This window comes from Canis lupus, chromosome 8, assembly GCF_048164855.1.
Source record: "Canis lupus baileyi chromosome 8, mCanLup2.hap1, whole genome shotgun sequence".
Lineage (NCBI taxonomy): Eukaryota > Metazoa > Chordata > Mammalia > Carnivora > Canidae > Canis > Canis lupus.
This window is the reverse complement of record NC_132845.1, coordinates 68,322,258-68,345,848: the sequence shown is the minus strand read 5'-3', so window position 1 is coordinate 68,345,848 and position 23,591 is coordinate 68,322,258. Positions and strand designations below refer to the sequence as shown.

The 23,591-nt window shown below is 47.3% G+C and overlaps 1 protein-coding gene across 4 annotated transcripts in view; it reads left to right on the top strand.

Moving 5' to 3' along the window:
- The window catches only part of LOC140638964 (NXPE family member 3-like), a 64,465-nt gene extending 51,685 nt beyond the window's left edge, over positions 1-12,780 (top strand). For 3 of the 4 annotated variants that reach the window (XM_072837196.1, XM_072837197.1, XM_072837198.1), the window contains 4 exons: positions 3,350-4,074; positions 9,150-9,223; positions 9,328-9,540; positions 11,715-12,779. In XM_072837196.1, the coding sequence (XP_072693297.1) occupies positions 3,350-4,074; positions 9,150-9,223; positions 9,328-9,540; positions 11,715-12,247 (1,545 nt within the window). In that variant the 3' untranslated portion in view covers positions 12,248-12,779. Of the gene's footprint in view, positions 1-3,349; positions 4,075-9,149; positions 9,224-9,327; positions 9,541-11,714 lie in introns of all 4 variants that reach the window. The other variant, XM_072837195.1, reaches the window with a different exon arrangement.
- The last annotated feature ends 10,811 nt before the right edge of the window (positions 12,781-23,591 follow it).

Genomic DNA, 23,591 nt, shown 5'->3' with positions numbered 1-23,591 from the left:
TATAACACACAGCACCAGGAATGAAGGTACTGGAAAAGAAATAAAATTTGAAACTGCCTTTTCTTTCTTATTGCAAGATGGCCAACACACCTCCAGACACTGAATTCACATCTCAGGTGGAAATAAAATAGGGGCAGTCCCAGCTTTATTGGTCCTTTTTGTTAGGGAGTGACAGGTGTCCCAGATATCTCTCATCAGACCTCTTCTTGTATTTTATTAGCCAGAACTGAGAAACTTTCAAGAAGACTGGGGAAGTGTAGAACATGAATATCATGACTGGCTCAGGCCAATAATAATACACCACATGATAATAATGTATCACATTTGGCTATATTCCATCCCAAACAAAAATGGGATATTGAATAGGCAACCAAAAGTGTTTGTCACAAATACCCTCCCCAAGTCTAGACCTAGAGAAACCGGCCTGCAGGAAAGCCCAGATCTGCACAAGAGACACACTTCTATACAGGATCACTATCTCACATACATAGGCCCTAAGAGTTAAGAATGAAGGAAGAAATAGAACAAGGAAGAATGATAGCAAAATCCCACCCCTCTGAATAGTTAACCTAGGAAACAATGTTCCCAGAGCCTAGTACAATCCAGCTTCTGGTTTTGCTGAAGAACAAAGCTGAACTTCAGAGGTAGCTGAATGCAAGTCAGTAGGCAAAGAAGTGAAAAGCTTCTTGGTTTCAGCCTCACCAGATATTGGTCTGCACTGGTTATCTGAAGTCCACAACCTATGAACTTAAATTTTGTCAAGACATTTCCCCCACTGAGGATGACTGTGTCCTGTGCATACTCTAGCTGTAGGGAAAATCCACCTCTGTGTGCTTGCTCCTTTTCCAGAGAATGTGGTATGGGACATCCCTTACTTTTGAAAAATGTGGAAATGTGCAATAGCAAAACCTTCATTATCAGACCTTACTTGAAGGGCCCATCTTCCCCAGATCCATATGTTTGAAACATCTCAATTTCCTGTTCCCCTTTAATTTCCACAGTCCTGATATCCAACTGATATGTAAGGTGTGAGTACTGTAAATTACATGACCTTGAGAAATATATCCCTCCATCTGCATGTTGGCATCTTCCATGCTCTGTCCAAAGGCTGTGGCCAAGTCTTCTTGCATGGGAATTGATTTGTCCCAAGAAACATGCCTCCCAAGGGCAATTGCTCTGTCAGCCTGTTGGTTTCCCTCTCATCAGATTCCTGAACTAAATCTGGTGGCTACAAGGCTTTTGGCTCATTTTAGAAATATTCTCCCATTCTACCCTACTAACCCAAACCTGGGAAAGGGGAGACTTTATGTCCAGACTCCATCAAAGACAGGAGTAGTCAATGAAATATAAACAAAAGCTGTTGGACAGTACTTCTAAAGCTATCTGGTGCCCTGCTTTATTTCTTTCCTGCTGCTGTAAAAATGAATGTGATGGCTGGAGCTCCAGCAGTCTTCTTGGGACCATGAGGGAAATGTAAAGAAAATCTCAGAGACCTTGGCCTGACAAACTTAAGACCAAGGCCACCAATTGTCTATTTAAAGACACTCATTGAGAGAAAAATAAGTCTCCTTGCTTATGCCACTTAAGTTAATGTCTGTTACTACCAGCCAAAAGCAATTCCTGATTAACACATTTGCCTTTTTTCTGCTTTTGAATTTTCCAGTATTTGAGTAACTTGTTACTTTAATGTCAGAAAAAAAAATCTCTGTGTCACATCTTTCTTCATAGAGGAGGGTTTGTTTCTGGTAATATATTTCTCTCCATTGTTCTCTAGTCATTTAGGGAAGCCTCAACTATGCTTTTAATATTTTAACTTGCTTAAAAAATTAACCCATTTTCCTCTCATTCATCATAGCCTTTACATATCCTCTTTTTCTTTGCATTCCTTTTTAACAAATCCTAATCTCCCCTTAGACAGATGAACCCCCTCAAGCTGATCGGGTAGAGGGGATGTACTTTAACAAACAAACATACAAAACAAACAAAACTAGGGGCACCTGACTGGCTTAGTCGGTAGAACATGCGACGCTTAATTTCAGGATTGTGAATTCAAGCCCTGTGTTGGGCATGGAGCCTAATTAAAATAAAAAGTTTAAAAAACAACAACAATCCTATATGCTCTCTTGTCTTGGTAATCTAACCACAGTTTTAGGAGCAGATTCTTAGATCAAAGTCAACAGCAGATGCTCAGGTTTTACTTACTAAAGCCCATGCAACTAAAATCCAGTTGCAAGACCACAGCCATCAACTGGGTCACTGCAGCCTGCAGAAACTAAAGGCCCATGCTTACTAGAGAACTTATAGCCAATTTAGGGAGAACCTAGTTGGAGTATAAATTCGAAACAATTTTAATTCATCCAGTTGTTGCTATGAACTGTGTCTGTTGTGTGCTATCCTTCCCACCACATCTCATTCTGATTCCATAAGTTTTAAGTTAATTTCGGTTATGAAATCAGTTGATTTTGTGTCTCTAAGACTCAGTTCTATTCATTTCAAATTTCAATTGCATATCATATTAAAAGCTTTCCTCCTCTGCTCCTTCCCTTCTCCCTCTGTCCCCTCTTGCCAAGTTCAGCCAAGGCTCTAGCTGATTTGAGTCAGCTGGAGGCATGCTCTACTCATGTGTGCACTTCCCTCATTTCTCCACTCTATTTCTCCTTTGATATGGAGAGGGAAACCAAGAGAAGGAGATGTAGATAGCCTCCACCCTGTCACTAACCTGATAAGGTGGCCATCCCTTCCTGTTGACCAATCGCAGTTGTTGACCACTGTATTGACCATTGGCCTGATGAAAGGATGGTAGCTCCAGTAGGCCCTATGGATAAAGAACTCAATCTCAAGCTACTCCCAGAGCCATTGGCAGACTCTGGTGGGACTCCACCATATCAAGTCTCATTCCCCAGTTGCATGGGTCCCTGGTAAAACTGTGTCCCACCTCCCCAGTTCTCAGTCACAAACTATGCCAACAATTCATACTAAAAAAAAAAAAAAAATTCAAATTCCAGGGGCTTAAGTAAGTGCCTCTTGGACAGGTCTCAGTGATCAGCATAAAGGAAATAGCTCCTTCTTCTCCTGCTCTGTAACATTTCTTTCTTCTTCATGTAACCCCCAAATCTTTCTTCCTGCTCATGTTGATTTTATCCAGGAAACATGAGTTGTTATCTGCAGATGTGTGTGGTGGTCACTCAGACACCAGCTTTGGATCAGAAGCAGCATGAGGCAGGGCAGGTAGGATTCCTGCCTGAGATCCACCAGGCAGAGAACTAAATCTTGTGAACTGACAATGCCTTCCCAAAAGAAAGGTGAAGAAATGTAAACCACTGACAGGTTCTTCTTTCTCTACCCACAGATCTTGTACATCAGAGTTTCCTGGCTTGACAGCACCATTCCTCTGCCCCCACAGCCCCACCCAGCCCACAAGTCTTCTGGCTCTCTCCCTCAGGAGCTCTCAGACCTGACCCATCTTCTGCACTGGCCTCCCACCCCAGGAGATGGGGGAGACCTCTTAGCCTCCACCAGTCCCCAGACCTCCACCTACCACCTGAGGAAAACTTCTCAGGCCAGCTACACCCTGGGAGGCTACCTAGAGGCCATTCTTATTGCCAGAGACCACCGGGGCAGGCCCAAGACCCATGGTGGGGATCTGTTTCGAGCACAGCTGTTGGGTCCCTACCTGAAGGCAGGAGTTCCTGGGGATATACAGGATTTGGAGAATGGCACCTACCTGTTGTCCTTCCCCCTACTCTGGGCTGGACAGGCCCAGGTGCAAGTACGGCTGATCCACTCCAGTGAGGCAGTTGGGGTCCTGCGGGGAATCTGGAGAGACCAGTGGGCCATGGTTGATTTCATGGGCTATTTCCGAGGACCCACAGGATATGAAGAAATTGTGACTTGCAATGTTAACCCCCTGCTAATGGGGGAGGAAGAATCTACCTGTCACTACAGGGATGAAGATTCTGGTGAGCTCTGGTTCTGTGCTCGACCCCCTACCCTACCCTGTGACTCACTGGTAGGGCATTCAAGTGGACATTATTGGAATGTGACTACACCACACGAGGAGGCCCTACTGGCATGGTAAGAAACCCAGCATCATCTGGGATGTCTGCCCCAATCCCTGACCCCAAGCCCCTGTGATTATTCTCCCTGAGCCACCACCCTTATCCATCTATTCCCTTCTATTAAACATGTTTCCTACTGCATGCCAGGTCTCATACTAAGTGCTGACTACTTTTATGTAATGGTCAGCATCCCTGCCCTCTACAAGTTTTCACTGAGGAGACTCCTGGCTTTTAAAAACACACAGTGTGATGAGTGCTTAAGTGTAGTATGCATGGAGTGGTGTGAGGACGCAGAGAAAGGGCACCCCACCTGGCAGTTCAGGCAGATGGCAATTTAGCTACGCTTAAAGGAGAAGCATGGATCTCTGGCAAAAGAGAAGCATTCTAGGCCTCTCTGCTCTTCTGATGGCCCTTGTAAGAAGAGATGTAGTGAAGAAATCACCAGCATATGTTGTCGGGGAGTATGGAGGATGGATGTGACCCCCCTGAATGAGAGGGGAGCAGAGCCTATAGCCTAGAAGCTGGGAATGGCTAAGAACTGTCCTCAGTCTTGGGGGAGCAAGCCTCTCTGGATAGACAGAGAATGGGAGACAAGGAGGGAAGATGTGGCAAACAGCCTGGCTTATCTTGAGCCCTGCTGTCCCTGAGATCTGAGGTGGGGTGGGGGCAGAGAGACCCCAAAGAGATGGGAGGCATTTTTTAAGGTGTGAGACCTGGGTGTCTGGTTCCAGCAGGGAGAGTAGGGGATGGAGGCAAAGATAGGGTCCCAGAAGATAGCTAAGTGGGGGCAGAGCATGGGTGGAGGGCCACCCCCACTGACTGGGGAGAGAAGAGCCAGAGGTGTTCCGGGGAGGGATGACAGCTGTAATGGCTGCTGCTCCTCAGCCCCAGAGAGCACAGAAGTTCTCACTGGCTGCCATGAGGACTGGAGGGGGTGAGCCAAGCCAGAGACTCCTGAGGTGCCAAGGTACCTGCTGGCCCCACCAGACACTCAACTCCAGAAGGCTCTCAGTAGCTCAGTCTGGCAAATACCCACTAACATTTATTTCCTGGCATGAGAATTTAGCACCAGGAAACCTTGGTCTTTCCAAACCAATTCTTATGTTCCCTTTGGTCAGAAAAGGAGAAGAACACATCCTTTTTGCATTGGTCGATTGAAAGTAAATCTAAGGTTAAATTCAGGATCCATCTCAGGAAGTCCCTCGGGGTACGGCCCAAAAGTCTCTGGAGTAAGAGTGTGTGGGTTCTGACTCGACCTGCTCCAATTTGCCAGCTTCTATCCATGGGATCTCTGGCAAGTCATTTAACCTCTCTGTTCTTTCATCTGTAGACGGGAATAATAATAGTACTTCCCTCATAGACTTGTGGTGAAGAACAAATGAATTAATACGTGTAAAGTGCTTAGAACAGGGACAGCATATAGCGGCTCTTGGCTTTTACAATCTTGTTCCAAGCGTTTTGCTACTGTTGAGTGGCCCCTGCCCTGACATTGTCCAAAGTCCTGGAGATCCTGAAGATGGGAGAGGAGGGCGGATGTAGCTCCATCCCACACAAGCCAAGAGTGTACTGATAAAAGACAGGTATTAGGGATCCCTGGGTGGCTCAGCAGTTTAGCGCCGCCTTTGGCTCAGGTCATGATCTTGGAGTCTCGGGATCGAGTCCCACGTCAGGCTCCCTGAATGGAGCCTGCTTCTCTCTCTGTCTGTGTCTCTGCCTCTCTCATGAATAAATAAACAAATAAATAATCTTTAAAAAGAAGACAGGCATTAAAGAGATAACCACACATGTGGCGAATGTGTAGCGGATACGAATCTGCAGCCCCAAGGTCAGGTGTTTTCTTGACATCAATTTTAATCCCACCTGAGGACTTCTGCAGATGGGCTGGTGGCAAAAGCTCCCCTCACCTAAGGTCCTGCAAAGAAACTGACACTTTGGCCATATGGGATTCTTCCTTTGACCTCTGTCCATGCTGGTCACTCCAAAGTGTCTGCTCTCCAAAATTGTATAATCTTGGGCTCTGCTGGGAGAGCAGGCATTTCCACCTGGGTCCAGAGTCTCTGGGATTATCCTTCACCTGCTTCCTGAAGCTGTTATCTCTAGGGGGCACTAAGGCCCTGACACTCAAAGAAGGCCATACTCAGGCATTTTTTTAGATTGTAGAAATATTATCATCCCCTCTCCCCCTCAGAAGCAAATTCCCCTCTCCTCAGCCCCTTCAAGCAGTCCGTTCTTTCATTCAGCAAATGCATTCTGAACGGCCTCTACATGCACAGTCTTGCTGGTCCTGCTGGAGGCACTGGGAATGCAGCCGCCAAGTGACAGCAAGGCCCCTGCCCTGGTAAAGCTTACTTATGACAGGAGGAAGGGTCAGAAACAATAAACATAGCAATAAGTAAATAATAGTAAATAAAACATTAGGGGAGATTTAAAATACAGGGGAGGATTAGGAGTATGGTGGGGACAGGTTGTAATATTAAATAGAGGGTCAGGGTAGACCTCATTAAGAAGGTGACATCTGACCAAAGACTTAAAGAGGATGAAAGAATTAACCCAGGATATACCTAAGAGAAGAGTTTCGATGCAGAGGAAATGCCATGGGGTGCCTGGTGTGTCTGTGGAACAAATAGCTGGGATGGAGCGAAGGATGGGGAGGTGGCAGGTGAAGACCAGTGGCCTTAAGGCAGGGACATGGTATGACCAGGAAGGGCTCTGTAAGTACGTTGATTTTTTCTGTAAGCGAAAAGGGAATCATTGCAGGATTTTGAACCAGAAGATGGGCATGATATGATTCACTTTTTTTTAAAGATTTATCCATTTATTTATTCATGAGAGACAGAGAGAGAGGCAGAGACATAGGCAGAGGGAGAAGCAGGCTCCCTATGGGGAGCCCGATGCAGGACTTGGTCCCAGGACTCCGGGATCATGACCGGAGCCAAAGGCAGATGCTCAACCACTGAGCTACCCAGGTGCCCCCGATTCACATTGTTAAAGGGTCTCTCAGATGGTCACATTGAGAATAGACTGCAGGTTAAGGGATAATCAGGGAGAATGAAAGGTAGGAGGCCTTTGCTTCGGGCTGCAGTAGTAGAGGTGTCTAAAGCTATTCATTTCTGGGTATATTCTGAAGGCAGTGCCCATAGGATGTCCTGAGAAAATGAGGAATGTGCCAAAAAGTGAGAACTCGCTGATGAGTGCATGGTGTGGGGCCCACTCACCTGTTAAAGGCCAGTTGCCATCAGCTGGGATGAGAAAACCTCAGGTGGGCAGTGGGGTGTGGGGATGAGGGTGGAGAGCAGGAGTTTGGTCACGTGCATTAAGACACCAAGTGGAGATGCTGAGCGGATGGTTAGGCTCATAAACCTGGAATTTGGCAGAAAAGACTGGGCCAGAGATCTTGGCTGAGTGAGACCACCAAGGGAAGGAGTGCAATCTGGAAGGAGGAATAAAGGCTGAGCCTAGAGCCTGGGGAGAAGGTTCACACAAGGGGCAACGGGGGTGAGGGTGGGGGGAGGCATCCCAGGGGTCAGGGAGTGACTGCTGGTCTAATGCTAGGCAGGAGAATCCAGTAGGAGCGGCCTCAGTGAGACCAAGAGGAGAGTTAGCACTTCTTGAAAAAGGCTCCAAGTCCCTTTGTATGAATCATGGTTTTTTTTTTTTTGTTTTGTTTTGTTTTGTTTTGCTTTTTAAAAGAGAGAGTGAGTGGGCAAGGAGTCAGGAGAGAAAGGAGAGAATCTTTTTAAAAAAATCAGTTTCTTTTTTTAGATTTTATTTATGAAAGACACAGAGAGAGGCAGAGACACAGACAGAGGGAGAAGCAGGCTCCATGCAGGGAGCCTGATGTGGGACTTGATCCCAGGTCTCCAGGATCACACCCTGGGCCAAAGGCAGGCACTAAACCGCTGAGCCACCCAGGGATACCTAGGAAGAGAGAATCTTAAGTAGGCTCTACCACTCTCAATATGAAACCCAACTGGGAAGTTAATCTCACAACCTGAGATCACAACTTGAGCTGAAATCAAGAGTCAGATGCTTAACCGATTGGGCCACCCGGGCGCCCTTAAATCATGTTTTTCATTTCCTATATTTTTGTGATGCTTTGATGCTTTGGAGCCTTGTGGCCCCAGGGAGGGGTAGCCCCTTCCAGGGATAGCTAGCTCATCTCTAGCTCCTAGAGATAGCAAACAACTTGCTTTGAGCATACCACCCGATCCTGAGTGCACACCACCACCCTGCCTCCTTTTATCTGGCTCCTACAGTCTGGGCCAATATCCCCTCCCTGCCTAAAATCACCTCAGGGGGGGATCCCTGGGTGGCGCAGCGGTTTGGCGCCTGCCTTTGGCCCAGGGCGCGATCCTGGAGACCCGGGATCAAATCCCACATCGGGCTCCCGGTGCATGGAGCCTGCTTCTCCCTCTGCCTGTGTCTCTGCCTCTCTCTCTCTCTCTCTCTCTCTCTCTCTCTCTCTCTCTGTGTGACTATCATAAATAAATAAAAATTAAAAAAATAAATAAACCCACTGTTTAAAATAAATAAATAAATAAATAAAATAAAATAAAATCACCTCAGGGCCAGGTGCTGACAGTTACAATCTACCTCTACAGCCCAGAGCCCACTGAAATTATTCAAATGACCAATTTCCTCAGATGCTTACCCTTCCTTGCCTATTCCTTCCTGGGAAAATCCTGACCTAGGTTGTTGTCCTCTGCCCCCAACTGACCCTGCGCTTCCCTGTGTGGCCTGGTATAGTACACTGTGCCCCTGCCTCTCAGGAACTCTGAGTGACACCTTATCTTTCTCATGGCCATCATCTCCTGATCTGTTGGCCCCATCATACCTAAATAAAACCAAAATCCTGGTTACATTTTAAAGCAGTTCTGCTCTCTGCACTGATGGGATCACGGAGGCCAAGAACCTGGATCCCTGGATCACTGAATTCTAGCTTCCACTCACTGTCTCCTGACACTGGAGAGATGTCCTTGACTTTGAGAACTTCCTTTCCTCCAAGAACCCCCATCTTGCCTCAGCCCAGGATTCCTTCCCATCACACATTCCCATTAAGGGCTCCCCTCTTGCCAATTGGTTTCTCTTCAGGAATGTGACAGACAAGGTCCTCCCTCAGGATATTTCGCCAATCTGGGTGGCCAAGGAGAGCAACAAGAGTCTGGGTAAGTGACACGGGCTTGCAGAAAAGGCAGCACTTATTCCATGCCTGTGGCTTTAGACTCTTCTGTACCCACAGATTGTTTTGCTTACAAATAATTGTTTACAGTTCTGTCCCCTCAACAACCGTGCCACCCTGGGATCATGGGCCCAAAGCCCTCTGGCTTCTACCACCAAGCCATGTGGCACTCACTATCCTGCTCCGGCCGTTCCTTCTCAACCGTTGACAGCATCCTGGGCTGCCTGGCTGGCCACATCATCCACATGATGGGGGACTCCACGCTTCGGCAGTGGTGGGAGTACCTGCGTGACACCGTGCCCTGTGAGTGGCTGTGAAGGGAGAGGGCAGGGCTCCTAAGAGAAAAAGGGAAGATAAGATCCAGGGCTTTGAGAAGGCAGAGAACACTTCAGGAGAAGGATCTGGAGGATACCTAAGCTTGGGGCAGAAGCAGAGATGGGGAACAAGGTGCCCAGATTACACATAATCTCAACAATTAGGCCAATGATTGGAGGCTCTAACAGGAGTGTAGATATGTTTGAAGAACAATGAGTACCTAACCTTAGCTGGAAGTAAGGATTTGCCAAGGGATACTGGAGGACCAGAGTTGGAATTTAACAAAAGTATTGTAGGGAAACCAGGGATTTATCTTGTGACATTGAGGAGACACTGAATATTTTCAGAGTTTTCAGTTTGTTGGGTTGATTGGATTGAAAAGAGAAAGTTCAAGACAAGACAACTGTAGGTCAGCATGTGGGCTGATGAGAGACTAAATTAGGGTCAGCAGTAAAGGAAGTATCATACCGGAGGAACTGACAGCTTGTTGACTGATTGCTTCTGGAAAGAGGAGAGATGATCTGGTAACTAGGGATAACAGGAAATGGGCTCAAAATGAAAGTCACTGGAATGCCTGACTGGATGTGGAAGCAAGAGACAGCAGTGGGAAAAGATGGTGTATTTATTGTATATTCTTCATATTGAGTTGAAGAGGTGGGAGGAGCTTCTGGGGAGCATGTGCATGATGCTTTTGGACACATGAAATTGGAAGTGAATTGAGATGTCTAAGTTTCAGATAGAGTTTCATGTTTATGTCCGGGAAGATAAAAGTTAAAAGAGGTGAGAGTGTCATGCAGGATGAGTCCCCAACTGAGCCTTCAACTTTTGTGCACAGATTTTACAATATAATATAACATGGATTAAGGAATATGCTTTATAGGGGAGTGGGGGGAAATGACAGCCAAGGAGAGAAGAAACATCAGCACCAAGCCACCTCCCCTACCTGTCCTCCCATCATCCAGCAGAGAAGTGTGCAGGGCCCATAGGGTGAGTCTGTGCTCTCATGAAGGAGAATCCTCTCCCATTTCTCATCCTCACCTTTGAGCATGAGGGCAGCCTTGTTGGGCTTCCTGGCACAAGATGGATGTGGGCTGCCATTTGTTTACAGAAGTTCTAAAAGTACCAGCTGCCCCACCTTGAGGTCTGTGGGATGTTGTCTACCCTCCTGCTTGAGGGATCGAAGCCCCTGTCTCCCAGGAGGGTTGGTCTGGGTGCAGCCCCTTCCTTTAGGGACAAAGAGAGCTCTAGTTCCAACTAAGAACCCCTCCCCCCCAGGGTGCTTGCCTTGGGATAATTCTGCGTGTGGCAGGTGGAGTAGGTGACTTTCCTAAGCAAGAAATGCTTTTTTTTTTTTTTAAAGACTTTATTCATTCATGAGAGACACACAGAGAGGCAGAGACAGGCAGAGGGAAAAGCAGGCTGCCAGCAGGGATCCCAATGTGGGACTTGATCCCTGGACCCCAGGATCACGCCCTTAGCCAACGGCAGACATTCAACCACTGAGCCACCCAGGCGTGCAGCAAGAGGTGTTTCTAATGATGAACAGAAGCTCATGACAGAACACTGGGAAAACCAGATCCCCTGCTAGCTGATTTGGCACCACCTGAAGCACAAGGTGGGATAAGCAGGCAGGGACTTTGTGTGAAGAAAGGAGGGGTCTTTTCCTGCAGGTGCGTTTAGCTATCTATGAGGGCACACAGCTGAGTGACAGACCAGATGTCAGAAGCCTCTGGCCCCTGGCTGGCCACCATTGCACACGCATATAAACTGGACAGCCCTGACTCTCTAGCATGGGGGCAAGTCTTCCTCCAGGGGCAGCTGAAGGGAGCTGGTGGATGAATCCGAGTTGAAGTATTGTGTCTGAAAGGAGACTGCAGAGGGTGACAACATACTGCTAAGAAAGGAGGGGGTGTCTAAAGGACCATCAAGGTAACAAATTCTCCAAGGTGCCAGAGTGGCTCAGGACTGAGAATAGGCCCCCAGACTTGGTAACTGGAAGGTCAATGGCGATATTACAGATTAGGAAGAGCATAACCAGGTGACTGGGCCAGAGGCTACTCGCGTGCTAACAGAAAAGCAAGCCATGCTAGATCTTTTGTGTTTTTAAATGAGGAAGTTCATTCTTATATTAACCCCTATACTTCCTCTTGTCCTCCCCACAGCCCTGAAGCCTGTGGATCTACACACCACGTATCAGACGGGGCCCCTGATGGCAGTGGAGACCACTCGGGGCATAGTGCTGCACTGGCGGGCTCACAGCTGGCCCCTGCGCTCCCTGCGCACACCAGTGGCCTCCCTGCACTCTGTGGTCCGGGAGCTGGGGGGCCTGGCCGGGGGCCCCCACACAGTGGTGGTGCTGGGCCTGGGCGCCCACTTCACCACCTTTCCCCCATCTGCCTTTGTGCAACGACTTGCAGGGATCAGGGCTGCCGTGGCTGCACTGCTGGCCCGGGAGCCCCGCACTCTCGTGGTCATCAAGCTGGCCAACACTGGCTACAAGTCCGTGTATGGCAGTGACTGGTTCACCCTCCAGGTGAATCGGCTTCTCCGAGCTGCGTTTGCTGACCTCCGTGTGGCTTTTGTGGACGCCTGGGAAATGACCTCCAGTCTGGGCTTGCCCGACAGAATCCACCCAGGGCGGCTAATCATCCGCAATGAGGTCAACTTACTCCTGTCCTTCATTTGCCCCACTTGAGCGCTTCTGCAGGTTCTGGGCTGTGAGGATGGAGAAGCTGGTGTGATGATCAAGCCTAGAAGCCCTTCCCTTCAGCCATCTGTACCTCTTCTCTTACTTTTTTAATGCACGGGCCATATTTCAACCAGCAAGAATTGGGATGTGGGTGGTGGCAGGTGAAGGAAACCTGGCAGTGGTCCAGTTCCCACATAGAAAAGCAGTGCTGAGGTGGTGAGGGCAGAGACAGAGCTAGCAACATTTATCACATCTGTGCATGTAAGGATTGTCATTTTATGTGCCAGTGTCTCCATTTGGAGTGTCAGTGAGCCTTGCAAAGATATGAGAGGGATTCTATTTCAGTTCATCAGAGCCACCCTGGTGGAGAGCCTGACTATATACATAAAAACTTGTATCGGTTGATTTGTAAAATAAAAATATTTCTCCTAGTTGTAAAAGTAATACATGCTTTTTGTAGAAAATTTGAAAAAAGGGACGCCTAGGTGGCTCAGTGGTTGAGCATCTGCCTTTGTTTGTTTGTTTTTATTGGAGTTCAATTTGCCAACATTTAGCATAACACCCAGTGCTCATCCCGCCAAGTGCCCCCCTCAGTGCCCATTACCCAGGCACCCCAACCCCCCGCCCACCTCCCTTTCCACTACCCCTTGTTCGTTTCCCAGAGTTAGGGGAGCATCTGCCTTTGGCTCAGGTCATGATCCCCGGGGTTCTGGGACTGAGTCCCACATCAGGCTCCTCGCAGGGAGCCTCCTTCTCCCTCTGCCTATGTCTCTGCTTCCCTCTCTGTATTTCTCATGAATAAATAAAACCTTTAAAAAAATTTTTGAAACAGTACCAAAAAATTAACAATGAAGATAAAATCACCTAGAATCCCATGGTTAGGAGATAATTACTATTGAAATACATAGGCTCCCAACAATTTTTCAATGCGTAAAACAAAAAATCTATCCCACCTCCTTTTATTGTTTTTATTTACTTGAGATATACATGTTGGGTTTATTTTGAGGTTCTTTTTTTTAAGACCTTATTTATTTATTCATCATTTGAAATGCAAATATGTTTAGAGGATACACATATGAGAGATAATGCGGAGGAAGCCCAGTTAGGCTGGGAGAGCTTGTCAGATTGGATGCAAAGGTGACTCAGAACAAAGGAGAGAAGGAAAGAAGGTTGGGTAGATGCATTATAGACCACTTTGCAGTCTAAGAACATTTCTGCAAGACCAATGGGAAGTTCTTAAATCAAAATTGACCATCAGAGGAGTCCTGCATGTCCCAGGAAGGGGCCAACCTCAGTATTCCTACCATACTCAGTCACTGGCTAGTGGCAGCCTATGGGAGGAGCAGCCTCACTGTGAGGGTTGTCAGAGAATAGCAGCTGGGGTCCTTGGTCAAGTACGAGCCCTGTAGTCCACCACTGAGGCAACATACATTTCAAATATGTAATCATTCAGGAAATAGAGTTGATTTTCTAAAAGAATGACACAAGTCAAACTTCAGTCAAATAACACATTGCTGAGATGACCTAGTAATTCCACTTCTGGGTATTCATCAGAAGGCAAGGAAAACATTAACTCAAAAATATCTGAACCCCTTCCTTCACTGACTGCAGTATTATTCACAATAGCCAAGATATGGAAATAGCTGAAGTGTCCACCAGGGGATGAATGGATAAAGAAAATGTGGTGTATATGAGACAGTCAAGAGCCCTGGGAACAAAGCCCAGCACCTGGAGCGCTCCCTGTAGGCTCTTAGCCTTCTCCTGCAGAGCAGACCTTGAACCAAGGAGCTTGGTTCAAACCTAGACTGCTTCAGACTGATTCCAGACAGGATGGTCGCCAAAACTGAACTTTCACTGACTTTCCTCCTCATAAAAAACATGTCGAGAGGTGGAGACTTAACATGCAAATGAAATGTCTAATGTTGAAGCATGTTCTGTCAACTGCACCTACGCACCCACTTTCCTGGGATTCCCCGGCCCTATGTGCTTGAGTATCATTCCTTTTTCACATCTCAGCCCCATTAAAACTTTCCCTGGCTGTCCTCTGGAGAGCCAGTCTGAAACCATAGTCCTGACTGTATCTCCCTTTAGCAGCAGTTGTTGCCTCAGTAAAACCTTGCCTATACCTTTAAGTTTTGGGTCCAGCCTCATTTCTACCACAGCTGGGTCCAAAGACCAGATTCCAGTAACATATATACACAATGGAATATTAATCAGCCATAAGAAAGAAAGAAATCCTGCCATTTGCAACAATATGGTTGGATATTGAGGGCATTATACTTAGTGAAATACACCCGACAGAGAAAGAAAAATGCCAAATGGTCTTCCTTATATGTAGAACCTGAAAAACAACAATAACAACAATGAACAAACTCATAAATAGGGAGAACAGACTGGTGGTTGCCAGAGGTGGGAAGGGGGTGGTGACATAGGTGAAGGGGGTCAAAACGTACAAACTTCCAACTATAAAGTAAGTCCTGGAGATATAATGTACAGCATGGTGGCTATGGTTCATTATATTATATTGTATATACTAACACAGCTAAGAGTAGCTCTTTTTCTTTAAGATTTTACTTTTATTTTTGAGAGAGCGAGTGAGCCCACAAGCTGGGGGGAGGGGCAGAGGGAGAAGCAAATGCCCCACTGAGCAGGGAGCCCAATGTGGGACTCGAACCCAGGATACTGGGATCATGACCTGAGCCAAAGGTAGAGGTTTAACATACTGAGCGGTTTGGCGCCTGCCTTTGCCCCAGGGTGCGATCCTGGAGTCCCGGGATTGAGTCCTGTGTCGGGCTCCTGGTGTGGAGCCTGCTTCTCCATCCTCCTATGTCTCTGCCTCTCTCTTTCTCTCTCTACATCTATCATGAATAAATAAATAAATAAATCTTTTAAAAAATAAAAAAAAGTAAAAAGAAGGTGACCCACCCACAAGGAACCTGACCACAGCCCTGCACAGTGTGCCCCCCCACCCAGCCAGAGGGACCCGAGGTGCTCCTATGTGACCTCTGACCTCAGTCTCCTCCCTCCCCCTGATCAGGATCCTGCCACTGCCCCCGTTGGCTGAGCACAAGGGGGCATCAGTCCATCAAGCCCAGGATGAGCAGGGGGCACCAGTGCTCACGTGGGTGTGGAGGAAGAATGGGCCCCCGAGGTCCAACAGGAGGGCTTGTGCCCTGCTTTGCTACAGGAAGCCCAACTCTGAGCGATGCCCCTGTGATTTTGGCATCTTCTCCGCCTTTACTTTTTAATTGGCTTTCTTGAGCAATTCATGAACCAGCAGCAGCCCATCCAGCACAAACAGAGATGCTCCCTCTTCTCTGCCTTCACAAACAACACTCACCAGTTTGTACCGAGGAGCGTCGCCTTTTGCTTATATGGAATAATTATTTTTTCAAAGGGACCACAAGTCCCATGTCAGACTGTGCTGGGGACAGGACTGCAGGTGGGGTGACTTGCAGTTTTCAGCTACCATGCCCAGACTCTGGAGAAGCCTCTTCCTCCTGGGTCCTTGCTGCGGTCGCCTCTCCACGCACTCGACTCAGATGCAAGTACTCTCTCACTCTCTCTCTTTCTCTCTCTCTCTCTCTCTCTCTGGGTCTCACCCTTGTCACACGCTTGTGTTGTCCCCAGGCATGCATGTTCCTTAACCACTTCCTCCCAGTTTTTGACCCTCTGTGAACACCCAGGGCCCTGATCCACTCTGTCTGAGCTGGGAATGCAGTGAAGCCAGTCTTCACGCTGGAAGGCAGCCTGGGAAGGAGGGATTGTGAGGTGCCTGACAGGCCTAGGCCCCCGGACACCCCTGGCCACAACCCTGCTGACACCTTGAGTTTGGACCTCTGGCCTCCAGAACTGTGAGGGAATACATGTCTGCTGTTTCGCTACAACCACACAAGGACCACAGGCTGGTGACATGCAATGACAAGGACTTCTGGGGCTGACACCAACTACACCCCACTTCAGCTGAGATCCATTTCCCAATTCAAGCCCTGTAAGCACATGCTCAGTCCAGGTAACAAAAACCATCTACAATAAAGGAATGAAAAGAGAGGAAGAGGACTATGTGTCAATCATAACTCATCTTAAGTTAGAATTCTGAAATGCGCATAGACAAAATCATTTCGTGGCTTTTTCTTCTAAATTTGCTAAGGCACCTGATGATCACCAAAGAAGCCCAAAGAGGGAAGCGTGCTAGAGCTGATTGTTACACTCTGGGAAATGTTGTGGGCACTTTTTCAACACAGCCATTATTAAAAATTAAATATGTGCCCAACGCTATACTTCTACCTAATGCCACTGAACTGTATACTTAAAAATGGTTAAAATGGTAAATTTTTGTTAGGTACACATTATCACAATAAAAAGAATTTTAATTGAGAAAAATTAAATATAAACTCACAATGAATTATATTACAAAGGAAGGAAGCTTATCCCTCCCTACTTATTTTACCACATACTACTCGGATCTGTGCTATTGAGCTTATTCATGCTACTGTGTGTGCACAGTGGGAATAATGGATCAGCACCTGCTGCTGTGCATCTCTTCTTGGCTCAAATGCAGTGACTTCACACTGGGAGTTGTAGTAGTCTGCTCAGATTGCCCTAATGAAGTGCCACAGACCCGGGAGCTCTCAGTTCTGGAGTCTGGGAAAGTCCCAGATCAAGGTGTGGGCAGGGAAGGGTATGTTGTGAGCTCAAGCCTGTGGCTTGTAGGCAGCACCATCTTGCTATATGTTCACAAGGCCTTGCCTCAGAGTATGTGCTCGGAGGAGGAAGGCAGGGAGAGGGAGAGACAGAGAGAGACCGAGAGAAAGAGAGAGAGCGAGAGAGCGAGAGCACTCTGCTGTCACTTCCTATAAGGACCCTGATCCTATAGGATCAGCCCTGCATCCCTGTGACTCCTTTAAGCTGCATTGTTTCCTTAGGGGCACCATCTCTGAATCCAGCCCCACTGGGGGTTAGGGCTTCAACATGTAAATTTGGGGGTGGACGTGAGACAGAAACCTTTGGGCCTCACAAGAGTTGTTAACTCGATACCGTGGGAGTTTTTACACCATGGAAATTGGCAAATGCTCTGATTGGGGCTTCATTTCTGGAGAGCTGTTTTGCAACATATACAGCCCTCCACTACTCGAGGGGAAGGGCAGACCAGGGTCTCCTCTGTGAGCATCCTCTCTCCTCCCAACCTGGGAGCTCAGCAAGGTCGAGGGTCAGCCCACGACCTCCAGGTCTCTGCCCCCTGCTGTCATCTCCTAGCAGCTCAGTGGACATGTGTCAGGTTGGCTGGGAGCTGGAATGTAGCCAGGGGCCATGAGGAGGAGGCTGAGAGGTGAGGAAGTCTCGGTCACAGGACACATGAAATGTGTGAATGTGACAGAGGCAGACTCCCCAGAAGGCAAGCTCTGGGTCAGAATGCTGGGCAGATGCCTTCCCTTCCCGGAGCCTGTTTTCTCATCTGGAAAGTGGGGACAACAGCCACCTCCCTTAGAGGGTCCGAGTGGAGACCAAATGAGCCAACAGAGAAAACACTGCACACTGGCTGGAATGCTACCTGGATCCTCATCACCTGACACCCACCCTTTAAAGATAAAGACCTCTCTGCATTCTCTGTCCATACCAGTCAGCCCTGCCTGCCTTGTCCACGATGCCGGGTGACGGGGACCCCCAGCTCTGTGAGCCAGTCAGCCCTCAAGCATCTCCCTGTGTAGCAGGAAGACAACCTGTGAAAGGGAACCTGGCTGTTAAGGTGGCCCAGAGGCCTGTTGACTGCTGTAACTGCGTGGGGAAGTGTCACTGTGCACGGGCACAGACCCAACACCACAGCAGATATTTACTGGCGATGTGACCTGACGTGATGTTCATGACCTCCCTCAGGACCTCAGTTTCCTCCTGTAAGATGAGGACTCTTATAGACCCTGCCTGCCTCCTGAGATCTGGGGAGACTTAACTACAATTTTAAAATATAATTTTATTTGGATTAGTTTGAATCAGGTATGGTAAGACACAAAGACACAGAGATGATGGTTATGAAATAAGAATTTATACTATCAGATCCCTAGAAACAGGAGGCATGAATTCCACGTGGGGCCATGTCGGGAGGCGCTACGGTCACCCAGGAGGATGAGGAAGCAAAGGGAAAACATGGGCAAGAACCTTTATCATAGAGACTGTGGAAAAGACTACACAAAGCAGGATAAGCGAGCTGAGCACTGACCAGTGGGAATAATGTCAGCAGCTTCTGAGGATGAGGAGCTGCCCTGGGGAGAATGGGATAGAGGAATATTGCCCTCCTGGAGCATAAGAGCCAGATAGCAGAGGTGGTTTGGAGTGTGGGCTCTGGACTGGTTGGTGTGCGTAGGAAAGGCGTGCTCCTGGGCGTGTCTTTGCTATCTCTAGGACTGGCTAGACTGCGAGGGACAATGTCTCCCTGGCCAGTGAGGCCCCAGGTGTCAAAGCATCAAGAATACAGCAAGTATGGGACACCTGGGTGGCTCAGTGGTTGAGCATCTGCCTTTGGTTCAGGGTGTAGTCTCGGAGTCCATGGATCGAGTCTCACATGGGCTCCCCTTGAGGAGCCCGCCTCTCCCTCTGCCTATGTCTCTGCTTCTCTCTGTGTCTCTCATGAATAAATAAATAAAATCTTTTTTTTAAAAAAAAAAAAAAAAAGGAGAACACAGCAAGTAAGCAAAAGACCCAGCACCCAGTGAGCGGGAGGTGGCATCCCCTCTTCCTACTTGCTTCACATGGGTGAGTCTTCCCTTCCCAGCTGGGCTCTGGAGGGCTCACTGCATGCCTGCCCTCAAACAGGGCAAGGCAAACCCTCCCTGGACCCGTAACCCCTCCTCCAGATGGAAAACAAGAGGAAGTAAACAGAGTGCTGATGTCAGGAGCAGCACACAGGCAGACCATGGGGAAGGGCAGACACCAAGATCTGGCCCCCGGTTTCTCCTCCTTCCTTGTTCTCAGAAACCCATCATCATCTTCCCATACCTCCCGTGACCTGCTTCTGGGCCCCAGAGCTTGACCAGTGGCCTGACGAAAGCAGCACTGATGAATGGCCTTCTTAGGAAGGGCTGTGGAGAGAGGAGATGGGGAGGTTAAGCTGCTGGGGGAGCTGGGAAGAAGGCCAGTCTGTTGGGAAAGCACCAAGTTGACAAGGGACACAGACCTGAGCATTGTCCACACTCTAGACCTGCCAGGTAGTAGGAACTGGAGTGAGTGAGGGGACCCCCTCTGAGCCTTTCTTTCTTCCTTGGTTAGGTGGAAATAAAATTCCTTTATCTCACAGGATTGCCCTGAAAAGGAAAAGTAACAGACAAGAGGGGTCCTCAAAGTCAGTGTCCTTGGGGATTCCTGGGTGACTCGGCGGTTTAGCGCCTGCCTTTTGCCCAGGGCGTGATCCTGGAGTCCCGGGATCGAGTCCCACATTGGGCTCCCTGCATGGAGCCTTCTTCTCCCTCTGCCTGTGTCTCTGCCTCTCTGTGTGTGTGTATCTCTCATGAATAAATAAATAAAATCTTTAAAAAAAAAAGTCAGTGTCCAGTGTCCTTGCCCCAGGGCAGTGGTTCTCAAACTTCAACAGGGTGAGGTGGAGCCTGAGACTTTTCATTTTCACAACTTCCCACTTTCTGCTGCTCCACACCCTGATACCTGTGAGCGGCATATATATGAGGAATATGTGTGGGTACCTGTAGGAGGTGTTTAACTTTTTAAGGAATGGCGTGAATAGTCGTACCTCTTTACGTTCCCACCAGCCCCGTGTGACATTTCCAGTTGCTCCATATCCTTGCCAACACTTAGCGTATTAACTGCTGGTCTTTCCATTTAAGCCCTTACCAGATGGATGATGTGATCTCGCTGTGGCTTCATTCACATTTCCCTAATGACTAATGCTGTTACACATCTTTTCAAGTGGTTGTTAACTATATGTCTTCTTTGACAAAGTATCTATTCAGATCTTTAGCTCATGTTTTCAATTAGGATTTTTTTCTCAAATTTTGAGGGTTCTTTGTATATTTGGGATACAAATCCTTTGTCAGTTATGTGATCTGCCAATATTGTCTCCTAATCTATAGCTTCTCCTTTCATTTTCTCAATAGTATCTTTTGGAGAACAGATTTCATATCGAGGGGCTCTAATTTGTCAATATTTTCTTCAATGCTTTTGGTGCTGAATCTAAGAAATCTCTAACTATCCCAAAGTCACAAAGATTTTCTCTCTTTTTTTTCTTGAGGTATATAATTTTAGGACTTACATTAGACTGTATTTCAAGTTAATTTTATATATAGTGCAAAATATGAATTGAAGTTCATTTTCTGTATATAAATATTCATTTGTTCCAGCTGAGAAGACTATAATTGCTCCACTGAATTGCCTTTGCATCTTTGGTAGAAATAAATTGACCACATGATAGTGAGTCTCTTTCTGTACTCTGTTCTATTCCATTGATCTGCCTGTCTTGACACCAATACATCTTGATTACAGTAGCTTTATAGTAAGTCTTAAAGTCAAGTAGTGTAAATCCTCCAACTTTGTTCTTCAATTTCAGTTTTTTGGCCCTTCTACGGTCTTTGAACTCCTATAGGAATTTTAGAAGTGGCTTGGCAATTTCTACAAAATAGCCTACTGGGATTTTGATGGAGTTTGTGTTATATCTACATATTATTTTGGGGAGAGTTGAAGAGTATTGAATACTGTTCATACTTATGCATGAAATCTCCATTCATTAATCGTTAATTTCTCTCAGTAATGCCTTACAGTTTCAGATCTTGCACATCTACTGTTGTGATTATTTCTAAGTATTTCATATTTTTAAATTACTGTAAGTGGTACTGTTTTCATTTGACTTCCATTTTTTTGTCATTAGTATATAGAAAAACAATTGATTTCTGTGTATTGCCCTTGTATCCTGTGACCTAACTTAAATCACTTATATAGTTCTAGTAGCTTTTCTATCAATTCCATTGGATCTTCTACATAAACAATCAAGTCATCTGTTTTTCCTTCTTTCTCTGTTTTCTAGAGTGTTTCCTTCTTCTTTCCAATCTGGATGCCTTTGGGCTCAATTTTTATACTCACAGAGTTTTAATTTGTACAAGTGACTGAGTAATGACACAGAGAGAGTAATGACACAGAAAGGTTTTTATAACTGACATTTCCTGTAGGGAAGGAAAATGCCATGCCATTGAGAGCCACTTGGGGAAGCACTAGAAGAGGCAGAGGCAAGACCAAGGGGAAGGCATAGACCACAGCCTTTAGTGTTTTCCCCTGGCAAGACAAGGCAAGGAAGGGGAAACAGCTTAGGATTGGCTAGTTTGATTAATTCCAGTGGGCTTTGGGTTATAGGTGCTATCTCTAGGTGTCTGTCACCTAGCATAGGGTTGACTCAGGGCAGAGGAAATATAGGCTTAGTTTGTGAGAGTTAGATAAAGGAGGTGGTTTAGAGTATGGACCCTGGAGAGGTTACTTTGTATAGGAAAGACATCCTCCTAGGAATGCCCTTTGCTATATCTAAGAATAGGCTAGCCTTGGTAGGGGCCATCTCTCCCTAGTCAGCAAGGCCACAAGTGTCAGAGCATCAAGAATGCAGAAAAATTTATAAAAGTAATTAGTACAATTATCTTGTGATGAATGAATGCCAAATACAGAAATACAGACTCTAAGAAAACAGAGAACACTTATTTGTCTTGCCTTATTGCATGGGCTAGAGCCTCCACTACAATCAATGGAGGCAGTGAGACCAGACATCTTTGTCTTACTCCTGGTCTTGGGGGGAAAGCAGGAGCAAGGTGAGGTATCCTGGAGGGGAAAGAGACGACAGTAGTGATGGATGTGGCCATGAGGAAGGGAGAACAAAAACTTAGGAAAACATGGGGGAAGATCTAAGGTGGTATTCTTAAAATATGGTCCATGGCTCATGGCCTTCACTTTGGCCCCATTCCTGATCATACAGCTTCTGACCCCTCCCCCATGCCCACCCTCTGGGCTAGAGAGCTGCATTTAGGTTCTGCCCATCTATGAATCAAGACTCTAGGTCCTCATCCTCCAGAAGTTGCTTCTGTGAGTAGAGCCACAGCTCAAGGCTTATTACTGGGCCCTCTCAATGCTGTTGGGAGAAGGCAAAATGAATAAACCCAAGGACCATATAACATCTATGAGCAGAAATCATGCATCACAATTCTTAGCATCATGGGGATCCAACTGGGGTCCAGGAGCTTGCACAGGACATGAAATGTGCAGCTTGCATCTAGGGAGACAGCATGTGGGAGCAGTGGGGCCCGAGGCACCAAGACAGCAGGCAATCTGCCAAAGTTTTTCTAGTAAACATATGTATTTAGTAAACATGCCATGCTGGGCTGGGGCACCTCCTACTGGCATCTAGCCCCTCCTTGGGCATCCTCACAAAGTGGAGACTGTCCAGCCAGGTCCCACAGCTAGTGAGACAAGGGAGAAATTGAACGCAGGTGTCACCCCTCAGACAGGGCAGGCTACCTTCTAGAGGAGCTGCCAAAAAGGCAGTTGGTCCCTTACTCTTTCTTCTGTCCACCTTCCCAACGGTTACCAAGCACCTTCCACAGCCCAGAGGACTCCAGGACATTGAGGCTCCGTTGTTGTTGTTGTTGTTGTTGTTTTTATGATAGTCACACAGGGAGAGAGACAGAGGCAGAGACATAGGCAGAGGGAGAAGCAGCCTCCATGCACCAGAAGCCCGACGTGGGATTCGATCCCGGGTCTCCAGGATCACGCCCTGGGCCAAAGGCAGGCGCCAAACCACTGCGCCACCCAGGGATCCCGAGGCTCCGTTTCTTAATGGTACCTCAGTTTCCTGTTGGTGAAAATACATCCACCACACAATGTCGCAAAGATGAAAATGAGGCAATCATACTTTAGGTCCTGGCTTAGATGAAAGGATCCCATGAAAATGCAGAACCTCTCTTCTTGGGCCTATGAGGAAGTGTGAGAAAAGGAGACACAGGGAGAGGCCAGAGGCTGCCTAGCAGGTCTGGGGAGAAGCGTGGAAGAAAACTATGAGGATTGAGGAAGAAACAGAAAAGGAGAAAGAAGTCGGTCTTCTTGCTTCCACCTCCAGAAGACTAGGCCACTTCCTGTGATGAAATCACCCTCTGCCACCCCCACCATCTACTCAGTAGGCCAATACCAACCTCATCCTGGGGAGCGAGGGAGCAGAACCTCCCCAAACCAGCCAGGGACACCAAAGTCCCAGCCCCATTCTCTCACTCCCACCCACCAACAGTCACAAGGTGGCAGAGCCCTTCATTGAGATGGTCCAGGGACTGTCACCAGAGTGACTCATTACTGCTCTGGGCCTTATATCCCTCCTGTTCAAGGA